The sequence below is a fragment of the Acomys russatus genome, chromosome 23, assembly GCF_903995435.1.
Source record: "Acomys russatus chromosome 23, mAcoRus1.1, whole genome shotgun sequence".
Classification (NCBI taxonomy): Eukaryota; Metazoa; Chordata; class Mammalia; order Rodentia; family Muridae; genus Acomys; species Acomys russatus.
Genome location: NC_067159.1, coordinates 29,287,336 through 29,303,636, shown reverse-complemented (window position 1 = coordinate 29,303,636; position 16,301 = coordinate 29,287,336). Strand labels below are relative to the sequence as shown.

At 38.8% G+C, this 16,301-nt stretch overlaps 1 protein-coding gene across 1 annotated transcript in view; it reads right to left on the bottom strand.

Annotated features, from left to right (window-relative positions):
- The window catches only part of Zgrf1 (zinc finger GRF-type containing 1), a 50,880-nt gene that overhangs the window by 20,065 nt on the left and 14,514 nt on the right, over positions 1–16,301 (bottom strand). Inside the window, exons 9-15 of the mRNA XM_051165698.1 lie at positions 13,541–13,726; positions 9,524–9,647; positions 7,099–7,730; positions 5,799–5,937; positions 4,593–4,777; positions 2,636–2,832; positions 1,328–1,467 (exon numbers count right to left, since the gene is read on the bottom strand). Coding sequence (XP_051021655.1) covers positions 1,328–1,467; positions 2,636–2,832; positions 4,593–4,777; positions 5,799–5,937; positions 7,099–7,730; positions 9,524–9,647; positions 13,541–13,726 — 1,603 coding nt within the window. The remainder of the gene's footprint in view (positions 1–1,327; positions 1,468–2,635; positions 2,833–4,592; positions 4,778–5,798; positions 5,938–7,098; positions 7,731–9,523; positions 9,648–13,540; positions 13,727–16,301) is intronic.

The window sequence follows — 16,301 nt, the reverse complement described above, 5'->3', positions numbered from 1 at the left end:
AGGTAGAAAGTATTTAAAACTAACTTATCAAGTAAATATTAGTAATGATAATCCTGATATATCTATATTGATAATATATTTTAAGAGAAATGTATTGTAGCTGTAGGGTCTCTATATAATGAAAATGGTTTAATTTACTAAGATAGTAACTTAAAACATTTATCTCGTAAAACTGTCTTAATCTGTAAGATTCTAACAAACCAGCAACAAGAGTGTGTGCCATAATAAAAGAATTCAATTCACCACCCCCCTTGATTGTCCATAACTAATTAACATCTAGGCAAACAATAGTAGGCTTGATATGGGGCTTAAAGAACAGCTAGAACAATATATATTTCTCATGCACTAAGCCATTAAGAACACCTTGAAAGTCTGGATGGGGTGGTGCACATCTGTAATGCCAGGATTCAGAGGCTAAACAAGGACCTTGGTGGGCTTGATGCACAGCAAGACCCTACTCAAAACAAAAGCTCGCACCAACTTTAAAGAGTGGTAGTATAAAAACTATAATCTTTGCCCATAATACAATGAAGCCAGCAATTAGTAACAAGAGCATAAAATAGAAGTTCCTAGATGTTTGAATGTGATAATAACCTACAGGTTAAAGATGAACTCTAATGGAAAATTTAAAACAATTATAATAAAAAAATTATTCAATGAAAGTAGGTTGGTACTTGAAGAATGCTTAGACTCTAATAAGGATGGTAGTAAAAAAAAAAGCCTCAAAAATCAACATACTAAGTATCTGCCTTAAGATGTGAGAAAAGAATGGTTTACCAGATCCTGACAAAACCAGAGACCCAAAGAAAAGATGTCAGTAACAACAGAAGTAAACAGGACCAAATAAAAAACAAAAATGCAACCTTCAATCCTTTATATATGATACCAAGAGCTGAGTGTAACTTTTCAATACAGTGGCTTCTAGAATAAATTAAAAAAAACAAAACCTCCTCGGGGCTGAAGAGATGGCTCAGCGGTTAAGAGCAGTGGCTGCTCATCCAGAGGTCCTGAGTTCAATTCCCAGCAACCACATGGTGACTCACAACTATCTACAATGAGCTCTGGTGCCCTCTTCTGTCTGATGCTCTCTTCTGTCAATGCACTCATGCAAATATGCAAATGGAGTGCTCATATACACGAATACATCTTTTTAAAAACTCTAAAATTTTAAGTATGCCTTTTAGAAATGTTCTATTATACCCTAACTTTCACTGTATTAAATAATCCTTTAGGAATTCCCTCTACTATTAAGGATTTGCAGAGCTACATCTTAACCAAGTCCTCAGCTGTATGGAACTCAGTCACGAACACAATCAGATCTACCTACCTTTATTGTAAATTGAAGAACTCTCCTTCCGACTCAGCTTAAGATAAATCTTACTTTTTGTTTCACTGTAAAATTCAGGATTTACAGTTGCAAACTTCTTTAGTTTACCATACTGTTTCCTCTGAAAATCAAATCCTTTCCTGAAAAAAAACAAAAAAACAAAAATTAAAAGTGAATTTGAGGGGGTAAGAGAGTGCTCAAGTTAGGAACACTTCCTGCTCTTCCAGAGGACCTGAGTTCAGTTCCCATACCCATGCCTGGCCCCTCACAAACACTTGCAACTCCAGCTCTGATGGATTCAGTAACCTCGTCTGGCCTGTACAAGTGCCTACAAACATGTGCATATACATACACACAGTCACATACCATGCATAAATACATTTTGCTTAAATCTTTTAAAAATAAATTTGAGTATTAAGGGAGAATTATTTTAATTTTTAAACACATCATGTAAAAGAAAGAACCATGACTGTGCATGTTTATTTACTTTCATAGATATTGTAAACTATAAATATTGTCTATCAAAGGAAGAAAATAATTCACAGATTTGTCATCAGCTTTTTTTTTTCCCCCCAAGACAAGGTCTCGCTGTGTATAGCCTTGGCTGTCCTGGAACTCACTCTGTGGACCAGATTGGCCTTGAACTCACAGAGATCCACCTGCATCTGCCTCCCAAGTACTTGGATTAAAGGTATATGTCACCACTGCCTGGCTATGTCATCAGCTTTAATAATAACCAAAACAGAAAAAAAATTTAGAAGCCAGATTAAGTTTATATAGCTGTAAAATTAGAATAATCATCTTAATTATAATCATCTTACACATTATTGTTATGAGGAAATAATATACATGAAGTCCTTAGAAAAGACTCTGGCATCTATAAGCTTTCAATAAGTTATTAAATTTCCATGCAAACTATCATTAACGTTCCTGTTTAGTGAGCCTACTTTCATAAATTTCTGTTTCTAAAACTATCGTTCTTAACACGCTATCATTCTATCAGTTCTTAATACGGGCTTGAAAATGACCTATTTCTGTACTGCTAAAGAGTTATTACCATGATTTTCTAAATGGAGTTTCCATTCAGTCTGTGAATAGCCATAAATGACTAGAAGCTGCCTCCTTGATGTTTTTCCCCATCTCAATTTCTCCTAAAACCACTGATGGGTTTGGAATGTAGTTTAGTACAATGACTGCACAGCATGTGCAAGACTCCAGGATCAACCCTAGAGAACTTGCTGATAACTCTGTGAGGGTTGCTATTTTCTAAGATAATTACAAGAAATGTTATGATGCCATAAAACATACTTCAACAAAAGCTGGCATTCCTCATAGACTGGCACCTTTTGACTTCTTAAATATGAGCCCATACTCTTAATATCACTAAAAACCATGTTGGGTTGAGACTCATCCTGTGATAACCGTCCTGGAGCCGCTTCCTCAAGCCACTTGAAAAATCTGCATTGTCTATCTTTTGGCCTATCGCATGTGTAAAACAGACGACCCTACGGGAGAAGATGATGTAATGAGTTTAAGGGTTCAACTCAGGGGTACAGTGTTTGCTTAGCATGCATATTAAAATTTAGTAAGAAAAAAAACTATTTCTACTTGTATACTATTTTCTGTATCCTTGTCAAGCATTTTATAAAGGCTGCCTGTTAACATATTGCAAGAAATAAACCACTTTCCTATTAAGTTAAACAATACATTAAAATTATAAAGTAATACTTTCTATTTGTTTTCTCTTTATCAAAAGAGAATATTATCATGAGAACAAAAACTTATTTGAGAGGCTGGGGAGTTGGCTCAGCATTAAGAGTTCTTGCTGGGCTGGACATGGTGGCACACTCCTTTAATGCCAGCACTTGGGAAGCAGAGGCAGGTGGATCGCTGTGAGTTCGAGGCCAGCCTGATCTACAAAGTGAGTCCAGGACAGCCAAGGCTACACAGAGAGACGCTGTCTCGAAAACAAAACAAAACAAAACAAAACAGAAAACAAACAAACAACAAAAAGAGTTCTTGATGCTCCTGCAGAAGACCCAGATTCAGCTTCAAGCAACCACATGACAGCTCAGAACCACCTAGAATTCCAGTTCTAGAGAATCCAGCACTCTCTCCTGGCCTCTGTGGGCTCTAGGTAAGCATGCAGTGAACATACATACATGCAGACATTCATACACATGTTAAATAAAAATAAATACATCTTATTTAAAATATATCTAAGCAACTGTAGAGATGGTTTAGTAATTAAGAGCACTAGCTGTTCTTCCAGAAGATCCAGGTTCAATTCCCAGCATCCACATGACAGCTCACATCTGTCTATAACTCCAGTTCCATGGGATCTGACTCTCACATAAACATACCTGCAGGCAAATACTAACATGCATTTTTTAAAAAAGTACTTTAAAATTAGCAATAAATTGTAATTTTATTGTTCCCCAGTTGTGTTCACTAGATACTTGAAATCTACACAGTGACAACTACTAGCAACATCTATGCTTTTTTCTACATAAGCACATATAAATAAACATACACACACAAAGATATACACAGTTTTTCTTAAAATTCACAAAATGATGTATTTTGTACTCTGTGACCTAACCTTTTAACAAACAGCACAGTGTGAAGACACAAGCATGCCATCAAATAATCTTGAAAACAGCACAAAGATTGTTAGTGGCTACAGATTTCACCTTATGACTATGCTGTTATTTATGAATTCTTGCTTTGACTTTTTAAGGTCAAATTATATATTCAACTAATGATACATACAAATAATGAAATTATTTTATTGCTATTATAGGTGAAAGCAGTTGTACAAATGAGTAAAAGTTATCAACATGTTACTTACGCTTCTTTGTGATGCCAGCAATATACATGAGGTCAGCACGCTTCTCTACTCGCTTGGCCTTGTCTAGTGCTGGTACAGAAGTTTTCAAGCTTTATTTCTTTCAGTCTCATCTCAGCATTTTCTAACTCCTCAGGCAAAAAATTTCCCTTCTCAGTGCTGACACTGTAGCTTAGGTGCATTCTTCCTACCTTACATTTATGTAACTTTCCATCCACTATTATGCAGTAAGTTTCTAAAAGTTTGAAAGGCTACCTTTAATTCTTATTTTTGTATCTTGGAACACAGATCATTTATTTCATTAAAAAATACTGAGAACTTATTATGTTACTAACACCACAAAGAAAGCTCACGTCTCAGTTCGCATAGTACCTAAACTATGAATGAGGCAAGTGCAGGAGGGAGCAGGGGCAATACCTTATTTGAGCCTTCTTTTTTAACCATGACAAGTTTGGCAGGTTGATTATGATGGCAGGATGGAGAATTATTTTTTCCACTTTTCAGAGTCTCTCCTTTTGATGATGTATAAAAGGATATGTCAACTTTGGAAAGTGCTTTGTACAGCCTTTGTGCCAACTCAAACAGCAATATATTCAGATGCTCTAAAAAGAAAAGAGAGAGCTGAAAATTAAACACAAAATTATTTTATATTTGTATCAAATGTGCTGTTTACAATGGTCAACTGTAACACAATGCTATCACATCCATTAACTTAAAGATTTACTTTTATTTTATGTCTATGAGTGCCTGCGTGCATAAAGGCAGACCAAGTGCATGCAGTGCTTAGATGCATGGAAGCCCATGTCTATCGGACTCTGCTATACTCACTTTGAAGTGATCCACACTTTTTATTATTACTGCACATATATATATATATTTTAATGGATTTCACTGTAAGATCTTTTTTTAAAAGGATTTTTATTTTTTAATTATGTTCATATGTGTGAGTCCGTGTGTGGGTTTGTGCACATAGTTGTCAGTACCCAAGGAGGCCAGAAGAGAATCATTGGCTCCCCTGGAGTTAGAGTTACTGATGGGTGTCTACAATGGAACGCAGATCTTCTAAAAGAACACCGAGCACAGTGAATAGCTAAGCCACCTCTGTAGGTCCTCACTGTAACATTTCAACACATATAAATATTGTGTGTTTAGCAGCCACGTCATTTATTTATTTACCTTATTTTATTTTAGTTTTTGAGACAGGTTTACTACATCTCAAATTCTCAATCTCCTGCAGCCTCCTATGCACTGGGGTGACAAGCAGGCACCACCACAGCTTATAACAGTCATATTTCAAAAGGCAAGTTTTGTTTTTAAACCTCAAAACAGTTAGACCTAATCATGCTTCAAACTTAATAGTATCCTTTTAAGTGTAATGGGTTCATTTGTTTCAACTTGAAAATAAAAGCCATAACCTTTAAAATATTTCAATGTCTCACTTTCAAAGCTCAGTTCTGATCTGACATTAGAATAAAGTTACTGATACATACTAGAGTAAACATGCAGGATAAAAGAAAAATCACCAGAGGAGACTTTACTGTGAAAATCCATAATTCAGTATGCTTTTTGTAGTTCTAATCTTCACACCTAGTCATCATCAGAATAAAAATAGAACAGCCTTACCTATGATGGAAGATGTAAAGATCTGTTTATAGTGAGTAGGAGACTGGAAAACAGCTGGTATGTGAACTTGCCTTTGAGGAAGATAAGCTGATATTATTTTCTGCCCACTTGGGAAACAGAGTTCAGAACCATTTATGTCCTGAAATAGAATGAGTCAACCTATTATAACTCAAAAAGGAAAAAAAAAAAAATCACTGTTTACCAATAAATAAATTGTTTTTCATAGATATGGAAGAAAACACTAATTGTACTTTTGACTTTCAGAATTCATAAAAGTTGTTTTATGGTCTAAAATAAGAAACCAGATAAAATCTGAATATCTACATGACACTTTTAACTCTTAAAAAGATAACTCTTTGGGCCTGGAGAGATGGTTCAGAGGTTAAGAGCACTGTCTGTTCTTCCAGAGGTCCTGAGTTCAATCCCCAGCAACCACATGGTGGCTCACAACCATCTGTAATGGGATCTGGTGCCCTCTTCTGTTATACATGCAAATAGAACACTCAGACAAATGAGTATTTGTTAAAACCCTTAAAAAAAAAAAAAAAAAAGATAACTCTTTGAGGCTGGAGAGATGGCTCAGAGGTTAAGAGCACTGCCTACTCTTCCAAAGGTCCTGAGTTCAATTGCTAGCAACCACATGGTGGCTCACAACCATCTATAATGAGATCTGGTGCTGTCTTCTGGTGTGCAAGCATACATGCAAGCAACACACTGTATACTTAATAAATAAATAAATCTTAAAAAAATAATAATAATAACTCTTTAATCCCAGCACTCGGGGAGGCCAGCCCAGTCTACAAAGTGAGTTTAGGACAGCCAAGCCTTTTCTCCACACAAACAAACAAACAAACAAACAAACAAAAGAAGATAATTCTTAAAATCTTTGGCCTCTTAGTAGATTTTGAATATGTTTTGCTGCAAGTGGATCACTTTATATTTCTATTTCTGTTGTGAGTATAATAATGACTTATAGCCAATTTATAAAAATGTATGTACCTTATCTAAATAATTCAATCAACAAGATTGATTTGACAGTCAAAAATAAAAGTAATTGCAGTGAGATCAGTACTGGGAGCCATGGCAGAAAGAGGAATAAAAGCTAACATTTATTAAATAGCTTTTGTATGTCCAGCACTGCACCAGAGACTTTCAAATAATATAACCAATATTCATAACTACTGGGAAAGATGTAAAATATAGTTATCTGACTAAAAAGCAAACTATTCCCATTTGCTCACTCTTCTGTTGGAATTCTGACAGTAACTCTGGGTGAAAACACAGCAAGAGGAAACCTCACCTGTAGACCTTTGACTCTGGAGTTGTAGCTGGCAGAAGTTCCTAACACAGTCTGAATTTCTTCCATCTTGGAAGAATACTTTAAATTCAGAGAAAGAGCTTCCTTTCTGGGAACATCCTGCTGCTGTTGATAGAGCATGCCTTTTATCATCTGCAGGTGCACAGGGTCTACAGAACTTTCATTCACAGCATAACTCTGCCTTTCACTTGTATGGCTAAAATGCAACCCAGACACAGGCTCAGCAGAGAGGCCCTCTGTCACTTTACTGTCAATTCTGTTCAGAGCAGCTGAGTTGCACTGGGATGGGTTTTGATATTTTAGCCACTTGCTTTGAGTAGAACTCTTATGAAGCCATGAAACATCTCCTGGAGTCCCTTGTCGAGATTCTTCACAGGAAGACGCCCCACCCCAGTCCTCAGGTCCAAGGTCAAATGAAAGACCTGATTCTTCACACAGGTTCAACACGGAAGAACCAGAAGACTCTCGTGCGTCATCATCAATCATAAATGAACAAGAATCTAAGACTGCCATCCCATCATCAGGAGGTGAGGTCACAAAGGGATCGGAGGCTCTACTTGTGAATGGAAACCTTCCAAAGGTCTTACTCTCTGGACAACCAACACTTTTCAATCCTGAAAGAAAACATAATGTTGACTCAATAGAGGCTCTAGAAAAAAGTAGCTACACGGGCAGGGGCAGAGGGTTCTGCCGTGCTGTATATAATAAAAGACAACATCCATCTATTGCCTCCTCCCCAAGTACACATTTTAACATCAAAATCTAAAGATTCAAATTTTAATTTATCAAACTAAAGAGTCTTTTAAGGATGACAAGTATAAGTCCTTCTCTTTCCTTCCACTGATCTAAGTACCATTAATTTAAATCCAAAAAAGCTACCTCATTCGCATTTTACAGATGAGTAACAAAGGCCCAGAGATCAGTGTGTACCAAGTGGCAGTCAGGAATGACAGAGTTGATATCTAGTCACATTCCTTCTGCAAGTTCACAGCTCACTAATATGACGTGACTGTAACTACCTTTATTATATTTAGGAATTATGATGCCTTTCACAACAAAAATTTTGTAAAATTAATCGCATAGACGGGATAGTGAACTCATGTCAGATTTTGTCTGAATGAGTTTTATAATTCCTTCCTCTACCAGCAGCTATTGGAATAGAGACATAACTGAAAGTGTAAGAAGCAATAAATATTAATAGGATAGATCAGCAAATTGCATAGGAATTGTATAATATTATTAAAGTTTTATCTTAAAATATTATATAGTGTTACTTATTGACACAATCTCTATCTTTTTTTTATTTTTATTTTTTATTTTTTTGGGGTTTTTTTGAGACAGGGTTTCTCTGTGCAGCCTTGGCTATCCTGAACTTGCTTTGTAGACCAGGCTGGCCTTGAACTCACAGTAATACACCTGCCTCTGCCTCCCTGAGTGCTGGGATTAAATACATGCACCACCACGCCTGGCACAGTCTCTATTTTATAGGAAATACATTTTGATGATCATTTGGGTGGCACGGCAGTAACTGAGCCAATGGATACTCTTTGGTGAAGTGTTAGGCTATAAGCCAACAGTGAACTCAGCAACAGTGTTAGAAAGTAAAACTCTATTAGAGAACTCAAAGACTCATCCCCATGAAAGGCCCTTCACTCCCTTTGATTGGCTTCAGAGGACGACCCCCTCCACACAAACACCGCCTTCAAGTACCGATCCTCCTCATACCCACCGCATTCAGCATTCACATCTCCTCCAACCCTCTCTTTTTGGGGGGGGGGGCCGGAGAGGGAGCTCAACCAGACACAACCATGAAGTTATCACCAACTCAACAACTGATTCACATGAAATTTTTTCTTGTTTATATTAATCATCCACTCACAACCAAGAAAATACCAATCACCAATAACTTTGCCTGTCATTGAGCCTAACTTTAAGAAAAATATGCATTAATGAAATTATCAGAAAAAAAAAAAAGAGAAGTTAGTGGGAACAGATGCTATTGAATATTACACTTTTCAAGAAGCAGAAAATGACTTATAAGAAAAGTCAAAATGGATGTAACCACTTGAGGCCTGAGAACCATGATAGCATCAGCCACTGAGGAGGTCCTGATACTGTCAGCATCCCAAAGGAAAGAGGACATGAAGACGTTTGCTAAGGTTAACCAGTGGTGCTGATGAGACATTTGTTGAGTCTCTTCACCGAAGGACAGAAAGAGGAGTCAAGTGTTGGCATGCTGCAAGAAGTATCACGACAGTGGACAGCGGGTACATCTTCAGAGTTAGTGAAGAGACAGCCGAGGAAGAAAGAACTAGAGGAGGGGCATCCACAGGAAGAGACAGTGGGTTCTGTGATGTTCATAGCCCAGTACACTCTCACAGATAACAGCTGAGAAAGTGAACGTCACCAGGGAAAGTCTTTTTTTCCAGAGATTCCTCAGAGAACTCACGCACAGCATCTTCATTTCTTGTGTCAAAAGAAAAAGTAGGCGCAGGGTTCAGTGCAGGGATCTTTTGTTCTGGTGAAATCACCTGTCCAGAAAAAAAGAAAATCACTAACTAAGATGTTCTTACTGCATCTTTTCCTATTTGTTTGAATACTAGTAACCTCTAGAAGTAGCTATTCTTAGTACACTGAGAGCAAAGAACATTGAGGCCAAGAAAAACCTACTAAAACAAACAGTAAGTACAGAAGATAAAGATTAGAATTTATTGTGAAATGGTTGGCATTCTGATTGGGCAGATTCTATAATGAGGACTTAGTTCTAAAGGTAAATTTCCATTTTAAGGGGCTCAATCCAAGTCCCCTCTCATGTATGGACCTGTGCAAACTGTATCCCTGCATACTCAAGGCCTGGACAGTTTTCTCTTATGTTTTGGACTTAGGGTTATCCATAGAAGACATACACACTTCAGCACATTTCTTCCAAGTACAGGGACTTTTAAACTCATCAGATCTGAACAGCCATATAATTAACTCATTGCTATTCACACCAGAACAGCATTTAAGTTGTACTGCACTTTAACCAATCAAAACCTAATGACAGCTGCACTCAATGCTGTTCTAGTTTGCCTTTTGTTGCTATGATAAACACCATGACCAAAGGTGAGGAAGTGGTTTATTTCAGCTTACACTTCAAGGTCACAGTCCATTGCTGAGGGAAGGTGGCTCAGGAACTCGAGCAGGAGCTGAATCAGAAACCATGAAGGAACACCCCTTGCTGGCTCTTACACAGCTCACATCGGCCTGCCCAGGCATTTCACTGCCCACATCAGTCAACAATCTGATCCAAGCAATTCCTCACCTGAGCTTCCCTCCTCCCAGGTGACCCTAGGCCTAGTCAAGTGGACAATAAAAAAGTGCCAGGCGTTGTCACAGGCCCTCAGTCTCAGCATTCTGGAGACAGAGGCAGGCAGATCTCTGCGAGTTCAGGGTCAGCCTGGTCAGCACACTGAGTACCAGGCCAGCCAGCTACACAGAGAGACCTGGATTAAGCCACAAAACAAGGGGCTGGAGAGATGGCTTAGCAGTTAAAAGCAGGATCTGTTCTTCAACTCCTAGCTCTGAAATGGCAGCTCACAACCATCTGCTCCTCCAGTTTCAGGGAATCAAATACCCTCTTCTAGCTTCCCTGGTCGCCAAACACACAAGTGGTGTGGACATACATTCAAGAAAAACAGCCATACACATAAAATTAAAATTTTTACAAAAACAATACTTAAGTATTTCACCCTGTTCTCATAGCACATTCTCCACGACTGGCCAATGTTGTTTCGCTGATTGGCCCCAGTCTCTCTCAATGTACACGGCAGCTCTGTGACATCTCACAGGCCCTACCTGAACAGGCCCGTGCCTACTCTCTGACCTCACTCACTCCTCTTCACTATTCTGCCAACTGGCCAGCTGTCTCTTGCCACAGATTCCTCCTCCTCTAGGTACTGGCATGGCACTGTCATCTCTGCTCCAGTGTCACGTCGTCAGAGAAGGCGACTACCTATATAGAACAGAGCCCTGGCCTACCGGGGCTGTCACCCCTGACCAGCTGTGTGCTCACTCAAAGCACAGAAGCCTTGCAGGTGCTACGCAGTTATCTGCTTATTGCGTCTCACTTTATTAGCATGTAAATGCTGTGAAGACAAGAATTTGCCTCTTTTATTCACAGTCCTATTTTGATAGCACAACAGACAGTAGGTAGTTGCAACTGAAATGTCTATTTGGGCTGGACCTGGTAGCACACACCTTTAATCCCAGCATTGGGGAGGCAGAGGCAGGCAGATTGCTGTGAGGGTGAGGCCGGCCTGGTCTACACAGTGAGTCTAGGACAGCTAAGGCTACACAGAGAAACCTTGTCTCGAAAAAAACAAAAACAAAAACAAAAACCAACCAACCAACCAAACAAACAAAAAAACCAAGAAATGTCTGTTTAGGGGGTTAGAAAAATGAGTATCTGTTTGCACTTATCCAGAAAGTGCGAAGCCCTGATTTGATTCCCAGCCTGTGTGGGGGTTGGTGAAGGGGAGGGGCTGAATGGTTGATAACATACTTTTTAGGAGTTAGCCATAGTTCTACTTTCCTACCTCCCATTCATTCTTTAATTTACTCTGAATTGGTTTCTACACATACTATTTCATTGCAAATGCTCTTGTCAAAGTCACCAATGATCTCCAAGTAGCTAATGAAATGGCACATACTTTCATAATCCTGCTACTGGAGGGCTCAGTAATAACTGACTCCATTCTGGAGACAACATAACTCAAAAGCAAGGGGCAATAAAAATAAAAATTAGGGCAGGGCATGGTGGCACACGCCTTTAATCCCAGCACTCGGGAGACAGAGGAAGGTGGATCCCTGTGAGTTTGAGACCAGCCTGGTCTACAAAGTCAGTCCAGGAGAGCCAGGGATACACAAAGAGAAACCATATGTCAGGGGAAAAAAATAGTGGTGGCGCATGCCTTTAATCCCAGCACTTGGGAGGCAGAGGATGGCGGATCGCTGTGAGTTCCAGGCCAGCCTGGTTTACAAAATGAGTCCAGGACAGCCAAGGCTACACAGAGAAATCCTGTCTCCAAAAACAAAAAAACAAACAAAAAACCAACCAAACAAACAAACAAACAAACAAATCAGTAAAAAAGGAGTTCTAAGAAACTAAGAACTTTTTGCACAGAAAAAGAAACAATCAGCAGAGAGCACATATAGGTTGGGAGAAATACTGGCAAAATATTCATCTGACAAGAGATTATAACTAAACAGCTCAGCACCCAACAATAGGATTTTAAGGTGGTGAATGGCGCTGAGGGTGTAAGTCAGTGGTAGACAGCTTGCCTAGCATGTGCAGAGCTGAAACAACATAAAAGGGAAAAGATTGGGGTAGGCCCACTTACCTGTCTTTTTCCTTCTCTCCCTAAACTCTCTCTTTGCTTTAAAAATCTTTATGTACCCCAGGTAGATAGCCAAACAAAGCTCAATTTTTGTCTGTCCACCTTTTTTTTCCTTTCTTTCTTTTTCTTTGTTTCTTTGTTTCTTTCTTGAGACAATGTCTCTCTCTGACCTAAAACTTATTTAGCCAGACTAGTATTAAACTCTAAACAGATTCCTTCAAACAATATATAAATGTTATACATTAAATACACAAAAGGCTAATAGATATATAAAATGATGTTCACCATCATTTGTCAACAGAGAATACAAATCAAAACCACAATGAAAAATGATCCTACTCCAATAAGAACAGCATACATATAAAATATCTTTAAATTACAGTTAGAAATTAGAGCTGTGCATGTTAGCTCACATACAAACATGCACGCAGGCACACATACACAAAAATATTCCATAAGAGAATAAAGATATGTTTTAAAAAAATAAATTAGACCCGGGCTTGGTAGCACAGGTCTCTAATCTCAATACTCAGGAGGCCAAGACAAACAGATCAGGTGAGGCCTCTCTGAAGTAGAGTGAGTTCAAATCAGCTTAGACAATGTATGAAGGGAGGCCCTGTCTCAAAATAAAAAAAGGAAACAGGGACAGGACACAGCTCAGAAGTAGAGCACCTGCCTAAGCACTGTAAGGCCCTAGGTTCAGTCCCTGGCACCACCAGAGAGAAAATTAAGAGTTCAAGTGAAGACAAACAGCTCTGGCAGACTGCTTCAAAGCACTGTAAATGCACTTACTACTACTGGGTTATACACGCAGAGAAGATAAATGTTATGATAACTGCTTTTGCCTCAATTATCTTCTTTTTCTTTTTTAACTTTATTTTGTATGTGTTTATGTATGTGCACCACATGCATGCCTGGTACCACAGAAGCCAGAAAAGGGCATCCAATCCCATGAAATGTACACACAAAATAAACAAATTCAAAAAACTTTTTTAAAGAAAAAAGAAAATGACTTGGTGAAATGCAACTACAAAAATGACTTTTACCTGCAAGAAATCAGTCTGCATACAAGTACTAGGCAACTCTGGTGTCCAAACACGAGTATCAGTCATGAAGTTTTCATGTTCAACGCTATCTGGAAGCTGACTGCATCCTAGCTGTAAGTTGTATCCTCTGACCATTACACCACTAGTGGCCGATCCTTTCACCTGATGTCCTTGAAACTCAACAGGCTATAGGGAAATTATTAGAAATAAGAATGTCATAAGTGTGACATATATTCATAATGCATACATATAGAGATGTTCCCCCTTATTATATACTAATGTATTGTAAGCCCTTCGAGTGCACAGACCTTCTTGCTTTAAGAATCACCACCATTTAATATAGTACCTATTATACAGAAAGCAATCCATAAACATAAAATAAAAAAGAGGGAAGAAAAGCAAAGCAGCAGCACTTTGCTTGAGGGCTCTGCAGACATTTAGACTTAACTATGAGGTGCAGCGTGAGGTCTCTGCAACTATACCTGAGTCTTCGTGCAACAGCAATACAGACTTACCGCCTCAGAAACTTCCTCAGCGCGCTCTGCTTTCAGGTTTCAAATGGCTTTCTCTGCTGCCCTCTTGAGGATTTTAGCATTTTTACTCCATACAGGGAAACAATGCTCGCCCGATAGATGGGAAAATAAACTAGCTAAAAAGGCCAGAAGGACTTATCCCAAGTGGATGAGTTAACAGAAGGACACTATACATACCCTGAATCTACTGTAAAGATCCTAAAGCTCATCTGAAAGGAAAATCAAACTTAAATGCTGTTGGTTGGTTGTTTTTCAAGACAGGGTTTCTCTGTGTAGCCCTGGCTGTCTTGGAACTCACTCTATAGACAGGCTGGCCTCGAACTCACTGCCTCTGCGTCCAGACTGCTGTGGCTCCCTAAATGCTTTTCTACACAGAGCTTCAGTTGAAAAGATTATTTTGTATTGCTGGGGATGGGACACAGGTGAGGCAAGTGCTCTGTCTTTTAGCTATGGACCCAACCTGAAATTATTCTTCTAAATTTAAAGACATACTCATTTCAATAAAAACAATTCTTGACTTAATATTCTACCTACATCTGCTTTACTTGATGGGAATCTTCAGTAAGTGCCTTGTTCTGTCTGATCATGCAGCATTCTTCCAGTGATAGACTAGTGAGTTCAGGATCGGTCATTATTTACAAACTCAACCATATGTGTACTGAGTGTCAATTTTTCCATATATTTTATTTTGTATATGGATATTTCATCTGCATGTGTGTCTGTGCACTACATGTATATGTGTACAGGACCCCTGGAAGCCAGAAGAGAGTGTTAGATCTGGGACTGGAGTTATAGGTGACATTTAGCTGCTGTGTGGGTACTAGGACTCAAGCCTGGGTCCTGTGCAAGAGTCCCTTGTCTGAAAACTTTTGGTGTACAGTAGCACCCCTACTTAAATATTAGTATACACTTGGTCCAACACAGAACAGCATAGAAATGGCAAGGTAGAACACAAAGTAGAACTGTGGAGATTCTAACTGTGTTCACCACAGAGCACGCACTTGCTATACCCTCTCCGGCTCTGTGGCCAGCCTCTAGAGCCTTATTTACATGTCACTGAGTGGACCAGGAACATGGCAGAGGAGATGGAAAGACCATAAAGCCTTTCTTTTCTTACAACCCTAGCCACTAGTAAGGGCAGTGCCATGAGAGCTTCCTGGCGAGAAATGCTAAGAGTATCCTACTGACCAACACCAATCTTGATGACTTTGCTAAGAACTTCAACTCATCCTAATTAGCACAATTACCTCTGAAATTGCTACCACTGTTCCCAAACTGATAACAAGGTTCTCCAGGATGCCATGGTGAAGTCCCAGGAGGCTCCACAAAATGAAACAGCAACACACATCATCTCTGGACACCAAAGTAACTAACTCAAGGACAGTTTCAACATCTGACCCCTCTATAGTCTTTCAAGGCCATCATGTTTCTGTTTTGAGATTTTCAATTTTTAAAAATTGTGTAATTGATGTATACAGGTGTTTTAGTCTTCATGTATGTCTGCCCACTGTGTATGTTCCTAATCCCTTTGGAGGCCAGCAGAGAGCATTAGATCCTGCAGAAACTGGAGTTACACCCAGCTGTGAGTCACCTGGGTACTCTGGAAGAATACTCACTGTTCTGAGCCATTTTTTCAGCATCTTTTAAGTTTTGTGATGGTAGTTTATTTTATATATGTATAATAACATAAATACATATGTAAAAAAATAAAAAAATATTATTTTAAAAAAAGGTTTATAATGGGATCACACCATGTAGCAACAGTGGCCCTAACTCACTATGTAGGTTAGGGCGCATAGGCCTCAAATATGCAGCCATGCTGCTGCTTCTGTCTCCCTCTAGGCAACATTCATTTAGAAATTGCTAATTGTCAATTTAGACAAATGCAATTATAAGGAAAGTCAATGTGGAACAAGAAGTAGAATGGTCACCTACTCTACTCTGAGGTCACAGGTGCTGTTCAGTACCTGACAGGGGCATACACTGCAATCAGAGCTGTGTTTGCTTGATAATTAATTGCTAAGTTACCAGGACACACACACACACTTATCATCATTCAGCAAATGGACTACTATACATTTCTTTAGGCCAAGAAATGAAATTTAAAAGCGAAACTCAATTGTGAGGAGAGTCATGAATCAAGAGAGTTTGAGACCTTCTGCATTGTCACAATTCTAGTATAAATTACAGAACACTCTTGTGGTGGCTACTTTTATGTCAGCTTGACA